Source organism: Pterocles gutturalis, unplaced genomic scaffold (assembly GCF_000699245.1).
Source record: "Pterocles gutturalis isolate BGI_N339 unplaced genomic scaffold, ASM69924v1 scaffold1043, whole genome shotgun sequence".
NCBI classification, from domain to species: Eukaryota; Metazoa; Chordata; class Aves; order Pterocliformes; family Pteroclidae; genus Pterocles; species Pterocles gutturalis.
The window spans coordinates 27200-39927 of record NW_010117628.1 but is presented as its reverse complement, the minus strand read 5'-3'; the positions used below and the strand labels follow the sequence as shown (position 1 = coordinate 39927).

At 38.2% G+C, this 12728-nt stretch overlaps 1 protein-coding gene across 1 annotated transcript in view; it reads right to left on the bottom strand.

Moving 5' to 3' along the window:
• Positions 1 to 6326: 6326 nt before the first annotated feature.
• The window catches only part of TMCO3 (transmembrane and coiled-coil domains 3), a 31228-nt gene continuing 24826 nt past the window's right edge, over positions 6327 to 12728 (bottom strand). Inside the window, exons 10-12 of the mRNA XM_010075826.1 lie at positions 8991 to 9070; positions 8341 to 8490; positions 6327 to 6759 (exon numbers count right to left, since the gene is read on the bottom strand). Of these exons, the coding sequence (XP_010074128.1) occupies positions 6646 to 6759; positions 8341 to 8490; positions 8991 to 9070 (344 nt within the window). The 3' untranslated portion in view covers positions 6327 to 6645. The remainder of the gene's footprint in view (positions 6760 to 8340; positions 8491 to 8990; positions 9071 to 12728) is intronic.

Below are 12728 nucleotides of genomic sequence, written 5' to 3'. Positions count from 1 at the left end.
TGTCCAGCGGTTACTTGAGCAAGCTTGCTTACAGCGATCCGTGCTGAAATTCAGATTTTATAGTAATCCACGTGAAAGCTTTCTGTTCGGCAGCTGCTGCGCTCAAGCTTGGATTTGGCCAGACTGACACCAAAAAATCCAGCACTCGTGATTCCTGGCGCCTCCAGACTGAAACCTCCGGATGCTAGCTGTGCACAGCCACAGAAGCGGTGTGTGTGAGCTGGGCTCGTGTGATGTAATTATAGAAGAATGATGTCATTCTTGGCAAAAACCTTTTCAGCATGCCTAGTGGGGGCTATAAAGGCATGTAATGGTGGAAACTGCAGTAAAGTCAAAGCTTTATTCCTCAAGAGCTGCGTATCTTGTAGGAGTGGATATAAGACTTTGTTGTTGGGGGGGCGGCTGCAGACACTTCTGCGTGCAATACCAAGCCCGTGTGGTACCAGGCTGTTCGTAACACCATCAAGAGGAGAGCAGGAAGTTAAAGGTTCGTTCTTTAAAACTGTGCTGCTTCCCGATCATGCCTGGGAAAGAAGACTATTTGGCAACAGAAGACATAACCACCAGAGCCACTACATAGAAACAGCAGAACAATCTAGCACAGATGCTGGAGAAGATGCATTTTACATCAGTTGACTAGACTAACATTTAGTTACTTTTATACCTTACTCATTTTTAAAATTTTTTTTTTTTGAGACATTGGGGGAGTTGTGTTTTATACAAATGAGGAAACACTAGCTACCTTTGTTTTCTGGATAAATAGCAATCTTTTAAGTTTTTCATTCATAGTAACCCCTCACTTGCTGCTCTGGGGTTCCATGGCTGCTCATGCAGTAGCCTGCTCTGATAACGACCATTATTGCCCTATTTCTTCATTCCTGACTAGGCTTGATGGAAGTGGACACGGAAGAAAAAAATTTATAACTGTTCATAACTTTTCAGAAAGGCAAGAACTTTCACACACAGAAAACATGAAACACCCCAAGCCGGCTGCAGAAAAAATGCTTCCTAAAAGGTGTCTCCTCCAACTCATGTACTGTGTCTGTGTATTTGAACTGCCTATATATCTCAAGTCCCTGCCTGCACCCCCCACTCTCCCTTTTTACATTAATTCTTGTAGTAAAAACTTTTCCACTATCCCAACTACTACAAGTTCCTGCAGTCTCCAGGAATGCAGCCTCAACAGGGTATGTCTGTCCCAGGGTGAAGAAGGGACTACAAAAAAAGCAAACACACTTTTAAAAAGGTAGAGTTACATGACACAAAGCATTTCCTCTGCTGTTTTTAGTCCTAGTGCCATTTTAAAAAAGCGTCAGGTTGAAGAGAAACCTACCTTATCTAGTACAAACCAAAACTGACAGAAACTTACACATAAAGAAAGTGAGAAAATAATGTTAGAAACTGTGATTTGTAGGGACTAAGATAACTATCTTAAAGGTCTTTTCCAACCTAAACAATTCTATGATTTTATACTAGCTTTCAGAACAGAGGAGCAGTGGCAATCAAAGGACAGAATATTAACCTCACACCACCACCTACTTTTGCAAACCACACAGCTTCTCTGCAAACAACAGCGTTGAAGCTTTTTTGACCCTAGTCAGTAAAGAAAGTGATTGAAGACCACCTTTTTGAATTACTCCAATTCTACTGACACTTGTCACATAATCTTGCTGTGCTGCCCATGCTTCCTGGTAAGCTTCTCTGCCCCAAGCTTCCAGCAAGACAACTGAACAAGCACGTACAAGGAGGGCTGTCCTGGTTTGCCTGCTTTTATTTTGACACATTACTAACTGCCCAAGCATACCCACTCCCAGGTGTGGTGTTTGTTATTTTTTTTTTTTTCTTTAGCAGAAGGTTGTTCACAACTAATTTGAAGTATTTGTACCAGCAGAAAAACCTTCAGCATTTCTCTAATCTCTGAGCATGCCTTTCTCAGGCATTTTGGACCTTTAGGACTTTGTTTGTGTTTGTAGTGGTGAAAGGCCTGCCTCCCCCTTTCGAGTGTGCTTCAAAAGGAAAACGGATCACAACATCAAACAGCATCAGCATGTCTTGTGACAGACGCAAGGAAGTTGTGTTTCAAGAGGTCATCTAGTCTACAGAGAGAAACCTATGACAGATGCCAGACGACATGCACACGGACTTGTTTTGACCTACATGCTTCAGAAGTGGAGGCTGTGCTGTTTTCAGAGAGGGACCTGTGCGAGCTCCTGGTTTAAATAAAGACATAATAACAGCTGAGAAGCTTCTCAGCATCTGGCCTCCTTGGGTGGCTGCATCTCCTAATTCTCAAATTTCTGCTCTATTTTAGGAAATAAATAATACAGATTAGCACCATAACCTTGAAATCATTGCCATTCCCTGATCAAGATTTTGCCCCCCAAGGCAGGATCAGTTGTCCTTAAGCCACTCTGGTCACACCATCGTCCAATTTGTTCTTTGTCTCCAGCAGTCAGGAGATTTTCCTGGTCTCTACTGTCCTTGCTGTCAATAAGTTTTTCCCAGCTGGCAGCGGCAATGACTCAATAGAGGCAGTGGGCGAACCAAAGCAGCACACCTCCTGGGCTACCCAGTGAAGCTGAGAGAGGCGTGCCTTCCCCTTCTGCCTTTTGTCTCCTTCAGGGTGGGTGGGCCATGCATCTCCCAGCCCTCAGGACATCTTGCTGCTCTTTCTGGCTTCACTGGTTTTCTTGGCTCCCTTGTTGTCAGGTTATCTTAACAGTGGATGTACTTGCTACTCCTTATAAGCTATTGATGTTTCCCACAAAGATGTTAACGCTGTCATTCAGGGGTCCAGGCTCCTCCACCTTTGGCACTGCCAGGATTGCTTACAGAGGAGAACTACAGATTCCTTTCCTAGACAAACCCCAGGAGTGCTTTTGTGGTTAGATTGTTCCTGGGTTCACTCCAACAGACAGCAAGACCACGCCAGGTTTCTCGCACCTGCCATCGAACATCATGGTACAGCACTATCCCATCATGCTGGGCACCCCCGTGTGCCTCTGCCCCCAGAGCAGACGTCCCACTGTAAAACCAGTACAATACAAGGTATTGTGAGCCTGCTTGCTCCTCATCGTTGAGGATTACAGGAAATATGAATTCTTACAGCTTTTAAAAAGCTATATAGCCCCATGGACTAGGCCGCCATGACAGCATTCCTTGAGCTGTCCTAGACCCACATCAGTCACAACTGCAAGAACCTACCTCACAGCTCCCACTAGATATCTTCCTACTGAAGAACTGGAGCAGCCTGCCCCATAAGTAGGGTGGTTGTGGGCTCATATATACCAATCTGACCTTGGGAGCAGGGAAATGACTCACAAAGTGTATGCACAGCCCACACTACCAGCTTTTTTTTTTTTTTTTTTTTTTGAGTGTTTTGGTTCCTTCTCCCTCAGAGGGAACAATGACCAAAGGTAGCAATTAAGGGGCAACATGCAAGAAGTCAAATTTTCAGAGAAAGCACCATACAAAACAAGTAACCAGTTACACCCATGTCCAAAACAAAACAAAAAACCCACCCCAAAACAGGTACGCTGAATGCATTGCTACTCAAGCAGAGCAGACCCTTCATTTCCACTCCCTTAAGCTCAGCTTCACCACAGAAATAGCCTCTCATCACTTATGAAGTTACTGCCCTGTATCAGTTTTTCTGTATTCAAATTATGCTGATCATTAGATAAATGAATGAGACAGAACCACTGTCCAGCAAGCCGAAACAAAAATTTCCAGAAAAGACCACCTGTTCTTCAACAAACGTGCAACAAATCAGTGGATTTTCATTTCAGGACTCCCAGATCTCTGATTTAATTTTATCTACTTGAGACAGAAAGAGAATATTCGAGAATATAAGCATAAGGTTCCTGAAAAGCTGCAATTATATCTAAGTGGGCCAATTGTGAAATATTCTCACCATTTTCCATATAGGCATGACTGATCATTCAGGAATAAGGTCTATTGCTTCTATCCTAAGATTGTATCATGGATACGATTTTGACATGGAATTATGCATAAAGCCATTATTTGCATTTCAGGAAACATTTCCAGTATCTCAATATACCTACAGGGTTCTATGAGACAATCTCAAACATCTGATTGTAAACAAACTTATCGTATGTCCAATAAGATTAGTAATTTGAATTTATATCTAATAATCAGGCAATCCAAGTCTGTCTCAACAAAGAGGCACAGCAAACTGATACTCACTTGATGCTCCTATTTCTCTCTCCCTAGTTCTCCTAAAGCCTAGCCAAGTCATGAGTGAATCAAAAATTATTTGGGAAAGAAGTGACAGAGATAAGCAACCAGTAAGGTATCCAGATACTTGCTTTCCTTTTTGGACATGGTACCAAAAGGACTCTTCACCCAAATCCTTTAAAAGGTCATCAGGAAAATATTTTCATTTTAAGAGACACAAACCACCAGTATTTCCTACTCTCCTAACTGGAATTTTCCAGAGAAGTACAACTAGCCACAGCAATTTATTTAGACAAAAGGTTTACTTATCACAGATGTAATACTTTGTATAATAGTTTCAAGGGCTAACTAACAGAAACCATACAGAGGTCTCTACCACAGTCTACCATAGATACTTTTTTTTCCCCCCTGAAACATACATGGTAAACTACATATGGAATAAGCATCTTTCAAAACCAAAAAGAAGCATTCAGGAGAGAAGCTTGTATTTCAAGCAGAAACTATAAGCTAGGTCAGTGGATAGAGTAAGATTTCTCTCCCTAATACAGTTAAGAAAAAAATTATTTTAGTGAGGCACCTGAAAAAAGAGTAAAAGGCCTGAGCTAGTAGATCGTTAAACTGTACCATGAACTTTTGAATTACGTCTCTATTTTGAATGCAAAAATACTGAAATATACCAACACAGTTTCAAGTTTCTTTTCTGTTACTGATTCATTTTATAAAAAACCTATTTTATTTACAGAGCAGCTTTTTCCTCTGCATTTGTCGCTGTTCCTCGATAACTCTGGAAACCATTCAAGGAGAAGTGAGATTACCATACATTCCTGCAACCTTTATGATGCATCAGTGCCTGGAGAGAAAGCCCTGAATCCAGTGAGCAAGAACTCAAAGTACGATGAACCCTACCCTGTCCTAACAGTACATACACACTCCAGACTAGTCCAAGCTACATTTTGACAACCTCAGCAGATGTCAGAGAAAACACAGGAGGAAACTGAGGCTACTATGGTAGAGGAAAGAGGTATAAAGCGCACAAATCCATCCAAAGCTTTGTTTTGCTACTTGGACAGCTGCTTGCGTTTTAATTGGCAATTTAAACCTATGTAACATGCATTTTTCTAACCATTTTGTGGGTATCAAAGTTATTTCAGATGGCAGTATAATACTGACCTAAAGTGTTAATAGATCTTTAATAGTATTGTTAAACCTCATGATTTTTGTTTGTCAGAGGACACCACACTCTATGAGTAAGCCTCCTCTATGACACTTAAAGAATGGGGTTTTACAAGGCTTAACCGGCTATTTATGACATTTTTAAGAGCAAAACACATTTAAGATCCCATTCAAAAGGCTGTTTTTTAAAAAAAAATTGTGATATTTTAAAGAGACTAACAATTTATTTAATGCAAATGCAACATAGAAAGTCGTGGAGTTCCAAATACACATCCAGTCTGCCATTTCTAGTTTTGTGCAAATTAATTTACTTAAAATAATTTCAGATCTAGCAGGGTCAAATAACATCCAGTCTCCAAAGTTACAGAACTGATGTTTTCCACATCTGCTTTAAATTAGACTTCCCAGTTTTACTAAATTTATTTTTTGATTTAAAACAAAGAAAAAAAACAGTAAACAATTACAGTAACAGCACTTAGCAACAAGAATGGATGACAACTGTCAGTCTTCAAATATAACTTAAGTTATGCCCTTTCTTACCATCAACTTTTAGTCAAATATGTAAAAAAATACAAGAACTAACAGAAATAAAAGTTACCACTATAAGAAAATACATTATATGCTGCAGTTTGGAATAAAATATCATACAATATTGGCTGCATCATTTGGAATATGTACTTGACTGCTTAAAACAGTTTGATGCTAAGCAATTAAACCTTTTCTTTGTGTAGAGGACTACACTTTTACTCACTGTGAGAAGTGTGTTTTGTGATTCATTTTATACTAGTATATTAAACTCCTAAATGTGAAAATGACTTAAGTCATTTAGTGAAAGAAGATACCATAGGCACCATAATATTTTTTTTTCATTTTTAAACAAAATCTGGTGATGAACCAGCAATAACAAAATAGCATTAAAATTAAAAGGCACATTCAGGCAAAAAATAATCAATACCGTTTGCATGATACTATATTTAAAAAAAAAAAATTTATGCTTTGAATAATTGATTGGATCAGGAACAAATATTCTGGCAGATTCTAATCTGTCAGAGAGAAACTAAATTTTGTAAAAGGTGTGCAATTCAAATTATATAATTATTTTTTTATGTTGATTTTTTTTGTTGTTGTTTTAAGGTCAGTATAAGGCTTATAACCAAGTGCACATTAAGAGGACTGGTTACTCAAAAACCTCGTTTTCTGAGTGCATAGAAATACAATGAGCAATGAAGACATTCCTTGCAGGAAGATGTATTCTTGTACGTGTGCTAATCTTGATCAAGTACTGGAGCGTCTTTCAGGTCTCGGAACACATTTCATAGTCGCAGCTCTCCACAGGGCAGGGGCAAGTAAAAGGCTTAGAGTGGTCACACTCAGAATAAGAAGATAGACCTGAGAATTACAAATAAAAGCAATTACTTCTCTTAGTTACATGGTAAACTAAGCGACTACAGGTTTGAGGAGATCAGACTTCTAGACAATATTTTCAGGAGACTTCCCCTGTCTTCCTAACCAACCTACAAAAGTAAACAAGTGCACGCTCAAATAATCTAATTAACTGTTTACCTGGCTTGAAGACACAATTACAAAAACAATGTTGTGAGCTTATAGAAAAACAATTATTTACACGTATTGTTAAGAGGTAAATTTTGAAAGCTCAATGTTACCTAAAAGGTCAAAGGCCAAATACCACTTTATTTTAAAAAAAAAACAACCAACCAAATAAACAAACACAAAACCAAACCATCCAAAACTATTCTGGTTTAATGATACAATGGCAAAGTTCACTACTATTTTATACACTAAAAAAAAAAAGCTAAAGTCATACCGCACATCCGAAAACAAGATCTTAACTACATAGTCTGAATGAGTCTTGTAAAACAGCAGCAGAAAGTTTTTTCTCAAACAGGAGACTTTGTAACTTTTTGAAATTTCAGAGCTATATAAACCTATACAGTAGATAATCACATGAGAGCTGCCACAGAAAAGAATGAAAGCCTAAAAGCCTCCAAGCGCAGTAGGTGGGCCCCTAAACTGGTTCTGTGATCACGTATTATCTTGAAACTCTATACAAATATACAATATTTATAACTTCTAATTATATGCAGGAGTGAACATGAAAATGAATCACCTTTACCTATACAAGTGAACAGCATTGTGTAAGTTTTTCACATGTGCTTTATTTGGAATTGGTTCCAGCATTATGCAGCCCGCTTTCTCACACAATGAAAGCTCAGAGCGCCAGCAGAGTATTTTTGTGAGCAGAGATACAGAGGAGAAAGCAGCTAGCACTAGGAAGTGAAGTCAGTTGTTGTACCTCTATAGCCATAATTTACTTAACTTCACAAAACAGACTTCATCTTGAAAAAAAAAAAATAATGATCTCACAGCTTCAGTATAAAACTAAGTTTAAAGTTTCTTTCCTAGGGGATTTTTTTCATGAGTACTGAAAAAGCTGGTTGTTTCTTCTCCAGAAGATTTAAAATGAACAAGCTTTGCAGGTAAAGATTACAAGTTTACTTGTTTAAATATTAAGGCAATTTCCACTTCACCATATCTGCTCTTTCTTATGTATTGATATTTCCTTATTCAAATCTTATGCTCTCAGTTACCTCTTTCTATAGCTGTATCAAGATTTTAAAAGCAAGGCTTCTCAGTCTTAGTGACTTGGGTGCTATCTATAACTTACTGCTCAGTTAATACAGAGGTTGTAAGTTAAGGTAAAGCATTTATAACTAAGCTATTTAAAAGCAAAATCTGCTATTTAAGATATTAAAGTACAATATGAAACAAGTAAGAAATGGAATGTCAGGGACATACATGTCTCCATTTGTATGGGTTAATTTTACTTGTTAACAGTTGAGAGATACCACAAAACTGGAATGTTTTGGTATTTCAAATACACGGTAATACAAAATCCCTGTAAGTTATTCAGGTGCAAAAAGCAAAGTTAATTACGACAGAAAAGCTTACCTCCCGAGATATGATCCCTGCTCTGCGTGCTCTACTTCCCAGAACAAAAGAGAATTCACTGACTTGTGCCAGTCCTGCTGAGACAATCCACTTGATATACTGGCTGGTCTTTGGAAGAATCAGAGAAAGGACAAGCACTGCCAAGACAAACTTTGAAAAATTTTTTTGGGGGGGTTGTTGTGGGTTTGTTTTAGTTTTTTGGTTTTTTTAAATAAAAGAAGTGCAATAAATAAAATAGTACGATCTTTGTAAGATACATAGCATCAAATACAATAGTTCTGGACATAAAATAAACTAGTGGACTTCTAAACGTCTTCTGTATTAATGTAAAAAGAGACAAATGTACATTTCACAGTAAAAAGTAATACCTTGTTTACTATAATAAAAACACTTGATAACTTTCTCACAAATCCCAAAATAGATAAATAGATGTTCCTCCATGTGTAACTTACTTTTAACATTAATTACAATCTTTTTCTTACTATCCTATGAATGTTGTATCAAACTGTATTCTAATCAGTAAGATTCCTCCAAATACAGATTTACAATAAAGATGTAATATTCTCTGTTGTATCAGATGTTTTCATTAGGGCTTGCATCACAAAGATTATTTAGACTATTAAAAGACAAAAAAGAGAAAAAGAAAATACCTTCATTATGACCACAGAGAATGTAAGGAATAGCAAGACTGTGAGTTCATATATTACAAATGTGGGGAAAACATGAAGTCCTAGGAGGAAAGAAAATGATATTTTAAATTTTAAGGCAAATATCTTACTATGATAATTTTCTGAGTTAATAACAGATTTAATTGCAAGACTGTTATTCTCAAAACCAACCAAACAAAAAGCCCTAACATATCTACCAACACTACCTGCTTGATCATTAAAGCATTTCCTGCATCATCCAATCATTTTTCCTTTGGAGAGGTTTAGTACAAACAATATTCCCAATTGAGTTAAATTTTATATGACCGATGCATAAGAATTTCCATTTATGAAGTCTTCTTTCTTCCACACCAGTCAACAATCCAGAATCTGAACTGAAACACACCTCTAAAGAAAGCTATAAAAAATAGTGCTGGAAAACAGTTCCATTTTTCTGCACAGTGATTGAAACATACACTTTGCTAGCCATTTAACATTTTTGTATGACAGTAATGGACTATCACTGTGGGAGGAACATGACATTCAGTATTTGCACAGACTATAGCTACAACAGAAAATGCAACTGTTTTGATCCCATGACCCTCACTTGCAAACACTGAAAGTCACCTGAAATGGAAAAGTCACTTAGGCTGGAAATGGGTAAAGTCATAAAGCCCTCAGCATGGTTTAACAATTAAGGAATTACATAAAACCCCATTGCTATGAGACTGAAGTTTTTTGGAGGGTGGAGATGGGGCATCTCTTTTTTTTTTTAGTCATTTTAATTTGGTAATTATATGAAGCAAGATAGCAGGAATCAGAAAGAACACAGAAACTTGAAACTAAATCCTGGTAATATTAAACATAAGAAAAAGAAGCTATTTGTTGAGAAGTCCTGGAGTCACTGAGGAATAATCTTACTCACAGCTGACTAAGACCATTTTTTCCCTCCTAGGGTATGAGGAACTTGTGCAGGCAAACATAACTGTGTATCTTTGGAAGCTTATTCCTTTTTCATAAAAGCTCTTAAAAAGAGGAACCAGAATAGTGGTGATGTTCCTGATATATCCATAATAGTTGACAGTTCTCCAACCCAGTTATTTCTGGGGAAGGACGAGAGTTTAGCTTTCTAAAGCATGAGGTATGTCACGTCTTATTTTAATGCAAGACAAGTTTTCACTAATTTTGCCTGCCCCATAGCACTGCAGAGACAGAATAACTGTAGAGAACTAAGAGTCATCTTTTCCTGAGTGCACAAGTGAAGTTACTTATAGTAACTTCACAATGCTTTGTCAATACACACATGCCATTGTGGATGAAAATATATTTCAAGTACATCAGAGATTTTTATACAAGTACTAACCATTCAGCATATACATACCCTGTTTTTTTTTCTTAATTTCCTTCCAACTACTGAAGTGCAAATGACTATCAGAAGAGGAGAGATGGCAGAATAAGAGAGGCGAACACCACAACAAAAAAAGAAATCCAAGTGTGTGCACACATGCATGTAGAGGGATAAGCAGCTTCTCTTTTTTTAACTGTGTATCATGCACATTGTTCATTCATCTTTAAGCTGGTCTCAAAAACATGCATAAGGGCAACTAGAGAAATACAGACAGTGACATGCTTGGTAAGAGGGCCAACTCTGCCATATCTGGAATTGAAGATTTCAGAGGGATGCTATAAAAAGAGCCTAGTGCTCTCATCACTAGTGATGAAGCTACCTTTTCATTTCTGGAGCACACAGTCTGAAGTCCATTTGAATGTGCCCAATATGGAGACCATATTTTAAAGAGCTGAGGCACAAACTACCGGAGATTTCTATACCAATCCTGTGAAGGTAAACATCTGCAAGGTGAAGCAAGCCTAAACCTGTTACATACACTATTCTGAGCAAACAAATAAACATCCCAGCACACAGACATGTTTTGGGGGAAATAAATCCCACCATAGCAGATTTCAAAGTCATTACAAGACCTTTGCCCCAGCCCTAGATGAAAACTTAGGATAAGGCCAGAAGTCGTATCAGACTTCTATACAAACACATGAAGCCTTCCTGACAATACAAACGTCATCAAAAATATTAACTTCATAGACAGAAGGTGCATTCATACGGGCCTTTATTTCAATGGTTTAATCAGACTTTGTGACTAAGCTCAAGAGTCACTATGGACTTGTTCTCTAAAATGGAAGAAACACTTCAAACAAATAACTGAAGAACTTCAGCACCATCATCAGATGGCATGTGGCATGTTGGCCTGTCACCAATAGCTAGGATATCACTTAGGTAGATTTTCACAGAGCTGAGCATAAGCCGCTGGACCTCTATTCTAAGCAGTGTGCTGGAATAGCTAGAATGGAAGCTTTGGAGTGAAGGTGACCTTGCATCAACATCAAGCCAAAACGCACAGTTCACTCATATAAGTTGTTATGTGTTCTTCTGTGGACGATTATGACAAGATTTTGCACATTCTTTTTACAAATACTTTTTTCTTAGCAAGTAAACTCACTCTCCCCTGCAAATTAGACAGATTCCACCAATCTGCTGGATGGCTGCTAAACAGCACATGAAAATCCAAACGTCATGACCACATCCTGGAAGATCCAGCATTAAGAAAAAGAATCTTAGCAATCCTTGATAGGAAACAAGATTACAGAAAAAAAGAACTATGTTGGTCAAATTTGAGCTGGTAGAATTAATTCTGGTACTTGCTCAACAGAGGACGTCGCTCAGAAAAATCACGTTAGCAACACACTGGGATGCTGTATCTACTAAGAGTCTTAATGAACCTAAGATCATAGCTAGCAAATGCATTAAGTGATACAGCCCTGGCTAGATCATTAAGTAGCAGAGCGGAAAACCAACATTCATCTCCATCTTTCTGCAAAGGGGAAAGTCTTCTTGATTCTAGTGTCAGTTCTGAGAGCTTGAAACCTCCAAGTTTTATTGTGTTCCATGCAGGACAACAAAGCAGTAGAGCCAGATGGATAAGGAGAAAGTGATCTATGTCACCTAATTAAGTTCCTGGTGGGATCTTCCTTTGATTTCTCTCAAATTCAACAAAAATGTTAAGAGGCTTATCAGAGAAACATTGCGTGCATGTTTTTTCTGGACAGTGGTAGCACTAACAGTGTCAGCATCACCCGTCTTAAGAAAAAGATCGCACTGTTAAAGGGTCTTCACCATCCCAGGTCCAATGCTGACCACAAGATTTACCCAGAAGGGAAACGGGGAGCCTGGCAAGTGAGCACATCTGTACGGCACATTGAGGACACACAACTTGGTCAGTCAGTGGAAGTAATCTGCCTCCTCATCAGTGGCAGATAGGGTCCTGATGCCCAATTTCAAACTCCATACACCTTGTAGACTGACAAAAAAATGGGATATTGGAGCCTTTAAAAAGAGTCAAACAGTCTATGCAAAGATGTGTTCTGTCTTTCTAAAAAACAACAAACAAAACAAAATCAAATGATGCAGAGGTGGAAAGGGAAGGATCTGAGTACTAAGCACCAAAACATAAAGGAGAAAGAAAGTTCTGAAAATGTGGCTCTAAGGGATTGGGCCAGATGTTCTCTCAAAAATATTAGGGAGGACAGAGACTAATAGGAACTTTCTACCTTCAGCAGAAGCCAGAAACCGTGAACAACACACACACGCCTAAATGAGTGTACAGATGGAGAGTAATTCAAAGTGCAGCTGTTAATGCCTAACTGCAAAGGTGTATTATTGCCACAAAT